Here is a 7,902-nt window from a genome sequence, read left to right on the forward strand (position 1 = left end):
TTTGGAGGACTATGTCTAAAGAGGGTCCTTTTTCCCTTGGTTTGAAAAACCGGCTCCTCGGAAAAAAACGGGGAACTTTCGGGGAGGTGGGGGGGGGGGGCATTTAAGTTTGGAAAAAAGAGATAGGGGGGTCAAAAAGGGAGAAGGAAAAAGTTAAAAAATAATAAGAAAGAGTGAAGGAAGCTTGGTTGAAAAAAATTCAAAATGGCGAGGGAGAGAAGAAACTAAGCGACAAAGACTTTCGATAGGAAAACAACAAATGAAAATGTTTAGCAAAGTTGGTTTTCTTACACCTGATGTAACAACGAATCGAGGGGAGAAAACAATTGAAATCAACAAGAATGATATGAAGATGAAGATGATTAGAAGTGGAGAAGAAGAAAGGTGAAAGAAAAAATAGAGAAATGAAAGGGTTAAAGGCCTTATATGTGCATGGGAACCGAGATGATTCTGATCCCGAAAACCTGGGGATGCCACGTGTCCCACAATTAATGAGACGTGATTTGAAACGACGTCGTTGGCGATTGCAAAGTTTGTCGTTCGGGGTGAGACACGTGGTCGATGGTAGAGGGACGTAACTTGTTCCCCGCATAAAATGAAAAGATAAGAACGGGCTTATGGAACCGCGGTTTTCGTGACTCATCCTACTTCGGTTACTCCGTAAAAACTACGGTCGAAAAGTGTGGGGACTATACGTATACGGTAAAACGGATATTTGCAAGGCCAGGTGAGGCAGACCGGGGCGGAGATAAAGAGACAGAATAGGTCACCGAGTACGCACCCCAGAATCGACGGGAATTACCGCCGTGGCCGACACAGGGAAAAGTGAAGCAAACTTGTTTGGTCGAAACATCTCCGACCAAACTCGGCGTCATAGCGTCCGTTTTCTCCATGACCGAGTTAATCGTGGCCGTTAGTCCGGCTTCTCCGGCAATGACCGAGTTGATCGTGGTACATTGGTCCCGGTTTCGACGTAATCGAGTTGATCGTGGCCGTTAGTCCTGTTAATCGGTATAAAATCGCCACCGCGTCAACATCGTTACGTCACGTTGTACCGACGAGCGTACGGTGTCGACCGTGCGCCCAACCTTATCCTTTTAGGGTTTACCTTATTCTAAAGGGCTTTATGTTGTGCCGTATACAAGTGCCCATAGGGCAAAACTATAAATAGGGGCTGACTTCGCAATTTTTAAAGGTTAGCTTGTTCAAGATCGAAACGTTGAATAACGAAATATATATTAAAAGCATCATTTCTCTCTCTCTCTCTCTTTAGTCCGAATACGATGGATTTTTGTGGTTTTTAGCTTATTCTTCTAACACCATTAGCTTAATCTTCTATAGAAACATATTCACTCAAGGCATTGATATATATATATATATATATATATATATATATATATATATATATATATATATATATATATATATATATATATATATAGATATAAATATTATCCACATATCATATACACACTTACAAATAGATTAAAGTTGTTTATTACCCAATTAGGGATAAACAGGGGTAAACACTGTTCATTATGGCTAGTTAGTTTTGATTATATTTTGTTTAGCTTTCGGATTATATATGCTCTAGAGCTATATTCGAATTTCGTTAGATGCTTTTTGATTGGTACTTGAGCTATAGGCCGGTTTTGGCAACATTGCGCTTACATTTTCTTCCGCTTCTAGATATAAAGTCTCGGAGACTTCTAAATATTCTTATAGTATCATTTCAAATTTTGAACTATAGTAATTGATACATATCGGGTTTTTATATTGGGTAGTAGCTCTTAGTTGCCTATTATGGCTCAGGAACTTGGATCGTACGTGGCAAATACAGACAGTAATTATTTGCCGAACTCCAAACTATTCTGATTCTAAGAAACTCTTTCAAGAGGGTGTGTGGACAAGCTGATACGTTAGTCAAATTAGCTTATAAACACTCAGTTCCCCTCCAGTACCTCATCTGTCCATTTGGTCCAGTGCGGCTTTGACTGATTTACACGTGGCCAATTAGTTATTTAATGGTTAAGATTCATTTTGCTAACCAACTAATCTTAACCAGGGTTAATAGCTTTTCTCTCTCCCACTTCCCCTAGTTGCTTCTAAATCTATCGACAATAAAACGAGATGAAATAACTAAAACGTTGTGCAAATCACAAAATTCTCAGAAATTAAAATTTCATAATGAAGTGTAGCCTTCAACACACATATATAAAATGGGTATCTCATAAAAGAAACTATAGAGAAGGAGAGATTGATCAGTTATTGAAATTAAAATTCCAATTAGTTATGAATCCAAGATTTGGTGATGAAACACCAAATTTGAAGAGGACACCAATTTTTTCTTTCAATTTTCAGATCCACCCAAATTGAAACTTTCCGGTTTGAAACAAAGCTTCATTAGATCACCATTTCCGTCTAAACTAGATGAATCCACTCTCCTTACTTGATCTGGTGAAATTTAATAACCGAAGTGTATCATTTGGATCTTGTTATCCTCTTTTTCTCGAGAGTTAAACACAGTATTTCTTTGATAATAATGGTGAGAATAGAGCAAAATAAACTGATTTTTGTAGGTTGCACTACTAGCTTTAATGGGGAGATCCTCTAGAGGGAGGAAGGCTACTGCTGGCAGCAAAGAGGAAAAGGGTAAAGAGAGAGAACTACTAACTAGAGTTGATGTTATTTGGTTAATAAAATGAATCTCAACCATTAAATAATTACAAATTAATTTCTAAACTTTGGGGAATAGTTTATTCACACTTGCGCTAATTATCCTGTGAGTTATTTAAGATGGGCCTTGGACTAAATGGACAGATGAGGTTTTTTTTTCCACTGGAAAAAAAAAAAATGCGGAGCCTGTCCCCATCAACCAAATAACTAAGAAAGTTGATTTAAGGATGTTTTTAACTATTTTAATAAGAAGACTGGAGAGGAACCAGTCCCCATCAACCAAAAGTAGATTTAAGGATATTTTTAACTATTTTAATAGAAGATAATGCTATTAGTACTTTTTTTTTTTTTACCAAATACAATAACTGTGTTTTTTCTTTTTTCTCTCAATTTCTTTTTGAGGGGATTAACATTTTCAAGTGATACGTATATTTCATTGAAAATATTGATGAATATCCTCAGCAATTTTCTTGGCATCCATGGAAGCACCAAGCAAGCCACGTTTGGTGAATCCCACTGCATAAAGCCCACACTCTCCTTTCCACCCATTGGGAAATGGCCTTTTTGGTAGACCATCTTTTTCTGAGAACATCTCTGTTTCCTGGCGACCAAACAAGACCATAATTATACATAACCATTTTTCATCATTAAATCAAGAAACTGACTAAAGGGAGAAAGGTGAGTACTTTTAGCCACGATGGCACATTGCTTTTGTAACCAGTTGCCATGATTATTGCATCAAATTCTTCCGTTTGCCCATTCACAAATTCCACCATGTGATGCTTTAATAATCTCCTAATTCCAGAACATACCTACACATATAACAACTAAAATTACTCGTTTTTCCAAAGACTTATGCCTTTTCTTGATTAATGCAAAATTGGAGCACTACCTAAATTAATTGATAAGGGGTTGTGTGATTTACATCATTGAAATCAATGAATGTTGGGACAAATTAAGCTGAAGAAATTTGTCACACTGTTTATGGGATATTTGCAATGTTGATGATAGATGTATGCACTTTTTATTAATGAATGAGAATGCAAAATAAATTTAACGCATTCATTCTCTCGAATTGATTGTGCAGATGAGAATGTAAAGTAACAGTTACTACTCTCGAATTAATGTGCAGATGAGAGTGCATAGTATAATTACCACATTCATTCTCTAGAAATTATTGGGCAGAATGTTACTTTCCCTTGATGAGAATTATTCATCTCATAACGGATGAGTTGTTTAATTGTGCACCCACTTTTCCCAAGACCATATACTGGAATGTATTCTCTTTATGAGAAATATCTTCTCCTTTATTGGCTTCCTTTCTCATGTATTCTCTTTGTGAGAAATATCTTCTCCTTTATTGGCTTCCTTTCTCAAATATTTCCTTCTTTCTTGGCCTTCTTTCTTCGTGAATTTCTAGGCAATTATTTTGTGTAACTCCAAACTTCCGTCACAAGTGCATGTGTTTGGAAGAGCTGTTGAATCTTGGGGAGTGAACAGCCTAAGCGATTTACATCTTTGTAGGTCCAGACAGTGGCTTGCCATGACACACCGATTAAATCCGATAAGTTGATTCTATCCTTTTGTTCAATTTTGCCGATTGATATTGTTATTATTGCCATGGGATGGATCCCAACAAACATTTAAAAAGCTAGCTAGGTAACAAAAGTGAAAGAAAGATATCAAGAAAAGAAAGGTAATTTGATGATACTAAATATAGTCCATGTATGATTTTTTTCTGTAGCAAATAGTAGTATGGTACGTACCTTAATGTCACCACTTTTAATCTTAGCAAGTGTCCCAACGTCAAGCACTGGGGTTTTTCCAGACAAGTTTTTTAGCTCTAGTGGCCCTATCTTAGGCCGAACCAAGCCGAGTCGAGCTGTGTCACCAAGCAATAACCACGAAATAATCAACAGAAATCGATCGGCAAGTCGCACGGGCAACCACTTTAGTAACCACATGGATAACCCAAAAGTTGATTTCCCCAGCATCTCTCGTGGTAGAACGTGCACCTAAAAAGAATTCAAAAAACGCAAAGTCAAAACTAATAGTTTTCAAAGGGTTGATCTGCTTTAAAATGTCCGAAGAAAACTAGAAAGAAGAAAGAAGAAGAAGAAGAGGAGGAGGAGGAGAAAAGGTAGGCTTTTTTGTTTCTCTCTCTCTCCTTCTTTTTTCTTTTTTATTATATTATGACCCTTTTAAAGAGGGGTAAAGAAAAGAAAAGGAAAGTAAATGGAAAAATTAATAAAGTTTGAGTATGTTCTTATGCTTTATTTATTTGCGCTTAATGAAAGTATTGATCTTAATTATTCAAATTGCAGTCATTAAGTTCATTTGATTTTTAAGTCTGGATCTTAATAATTCAAATTTTAACCATAAATGCATTTTTTTTTTATATTACAATCACTTAATGAATTTGAATGGATTTGAATGATTAATTAAGATATGTACAAAGTATTAATATCATTAAGATGTCTACTCTAAGATTTCTAAAGATTGCAATTCACCACTACTACCATTGCTCACCATTATCAACATCCATCGTTGTTGCCCAACATTATCAGCTACCACCTACCACCATTCATAACCACCATCGTTATCGATCGCTACAACTAGCCATCACCACCACTAGCCCCTATTTACAATCATCACCACCAATCACCATTACCACAACAACCACCAATCACGACAGGCAATCACCACCATCAGTCATCGCTATATATTGCCAACCATAGTCATCATTCACCACAATCATTAGCTATCCCTATGATCCACCATAAAGATCAGTCGCCACCACCAACTACCACCATCAACTAATAGCGACAGCTACCATCAGCATTAGCTATTATAGCAACAACGCCACCCTTAGGCAACACCATCTCAATCTCGACACACACAACCACCAATCACTACTGGCAATCACCACCATCGGTCACCAATATATGTCGCTAACAACAGTCATCGATCACAACCATTTTTTTTATAGTGATTGTTAACCACAACCATCATTCACCACTATGATTAGCTATCACTAGATCCACCACAACTATAAGTCGTCGCCACCAACTACCACCATCAACCACTCGTGACAACTACCATCACCACTAGCTACTATACCCACAACACCATCATTAGGCAACACCATCCCCAATGGAGACACTCATAACCACTACCGCTAACCACCTTATAATTTTAAAAAATATTTTATTGATATATTATTTGATTAACTTGAAATTTCATTAAATTTTATATTTAGTAATTTAAAAAGATAATTTTATGCATTCAATAGTTTTAATTGTTAATCTAATACAAAATCTTAATATTCAGATGTGTATTTAAATTCAAATATCTAAAATTTAATGCACATGTTAATATTCAATGTGTATTTAGATTCAAACGTTTTAATTTTAATGAAAACAAATGAGGCCTTACAGTATTTCTAACCACGAGGGAAGGGCTTGCATCATGATTACATAGATCCAAACACACCTCCATTCCTGAATTCCCACATCCAACTACCAACACCTTTTTCCCTCTAAAATTTTCCCCACTTTTATACAAGCTTGCATGCATTATACTTCCACCAAATTGCTCCATTCCTTCAATTCCAGGTACCACTGCCTCTGCATTCTCCCCCGTCGCCACGATTAGCTGCCGGCTAACATATTCTGTTGTGTCCGTCCTCACCCTCCAGAACCCGAGATTCTGATCGTAATTAGCACATACAACCGTTTGATTGAAAACGGGCCTAATATCAAATGTAATGGCATATAGCTCCAAGTACTTAATAAACTGGTTCTTCGTGGGGTAAGTCGGGAAATCTTCGGGGAATGACATGAGAGGAAGTTCACAGAATTGCTTAGACAAATGAAGGCAGAGACGATCATAAGTCTTGAGTTGCCATAAAGAAGCTATGCAATTGGATCTCTCTAATACCAAACTTGGAACTCCTTTTTGCTTCAAACATGCTGCAGCCGCTAGTCCTGACGGCCCTGCTCCAATGATCACCGGTCCCTCAACGTATACACATCTCTTCATCATCTTGTTGTTTTTGTTGAAAAAAGGATCATGAGACCTTTTGTCTTCTATTTCTATGAAGTAGTCCATCAAACACTAGGGGACAATAGTGTTAAATTAACTAAATTAAGGCCGGGGGGAGATGGATTTTGAATGAGAAACTGTATCTTAACCGTTTCTTTGATTTTTCTATTTTATATATTTCAAGAATTGTGGAATATAGGGAAAAGAGCTAAAATTGCGGATACCCATTGGTCAATACAACCTGTTGCTGATGGAAATTTAAGGGATTTGACGAGAACTAAAAACACTCTGAGTCACAAATATTATCCAGAAGAAATAGGAGACTGGTCAGTCCCTAAAGAATTGGAACAAATTAAGGGATTGAATCTAACGTTAAATGAAAGTTGGGCAAAAATTAGCATTCATTCAATCAAATAGACACCGCATTGTTGTTTCCACTGTTTAACACTCGCACTCAACTCCCTTCCATCTGAATCATATTAGCCTTTCTCTTGGTCTTGAAATATGCAGGATACCCTATTATTTTATAACAATTCTCCTTCAGATGCCCTGGCTTGCCGCAAAAATGACATCTCATCAACTTGTGTGACCTTTCAAGTGACAAAAGTCACATTCCAGATTATATAATTCGCGAACATGGCAGTTAGTTTAACGTTGCCCGAATAGTTTCCTGAAACCATCCTACTCTCATCCTAAGCAACCATAGCATAAGTTTGGTTGATTGTTGGCAAGTTAGGCATCATGAGAATCCGACTCCTGGCTTGTTCAAAGCTATCATTCAAGCCCATCAAAATTGCAATAAACGCTGGAATTCTAGTTGTTCAACATAAACCTTTGCATATGGTGGTGGTAGTATAGAGTCATAGGACAGTCAGATCCCACAGTATCATTCGTGTGCCTGATGGTATCTGCAATGGGTAAAATTATAAGGGACGCTAAATCTGTACAAGGTGTAGGAGAAAATATAGGAGATTTCTCTTCGTTAGTTTCACTGGGTTTTCCTAAGCAAGTGGTGGTTGATTTTTTTTAAAGTGAGGTAGGTAATCAATTTATGAAGTAAAAAACATGTTGAATGACATGCAAAAGACCGAAGGGTCGGTGGAAGCGAAGCTTCATGTGATAATGCTCTTCCATTTCAATAATATGTCTATGAGGTATGGAGGAGCTAAAAGGTGATCAATA

The 7,902-nt window shown here is 37.1% G+C and overlaps 1 protein-coding gene across 1 annotated transcript; it reads right to left on the minus strand.

Annotated features, from left to right (window-relative positions):
- Positions 1-2,935: 2,935 nt before the first annotated feature.
- LOC132060930 (indole-3-pyruvate monooxygenase YUCCA6-like) lies at positions 2,936-6,786 on the minus strand. Its single transcript, XM_059453820.1, has 4 exons — positions 6,112-6,786; positions 4,443-4,691; positions 3,363-3,488; positions 2,936-3,277 (listed from the first exon to the last, which is right to left on the minus strand). The coding sequence occupies exons 1-4, from the start codon at positions 6,784-6,786 to the stop codon at positions 3,110-3,112; spliced, it is 1,218 nt and encodes a 405-aa protein (XP_059309803.1). The 3' UTR covers positions 2,936-3,109.
- Positions 6,787-7,902: the final 1,116 nt, after the last annotated feature.

This window comes from Lycium ferocissimum, chromosome 6, assembly GCF_029784015.1.
Source record: "Lycium ferocissimum isolate CSIRO_LF1 chromosome 6, AGI_CSIRO_Lferr_CH_V1, whole genome shotgun sequence".
Classification (NCBI taxonomy): domain Eukaryota; kingdom Viridiplantae; phylum Streptophyta; class Magnoliopsida; order Solanales; family Solanaceae; genus Lycium; species Lycium ferocissimum.

Coding starts and splice junctions, on each gene's coding strand:
- LOC132060930 (XM_059453820.1), bottom strand. CDS start 6,786: ATGGACTACTTCATAGAAATAGAAGACAAAAGGTCTCATGATCCTTTT. Junction 4,692..6,111: donor CCCTCGTGGTTAGAAATACT/GTAAGGCCTCAT, acceptor AATTCTTTTTAG/GTGCACGTTCTACCACGAGA. Junction 3,489..4,442: donor TTAAAAGTGGTGACATTAAG/GTACGTACCATA, acceptor TTATATGTGTAG/GTATGTTCTGGAATTAGGAG.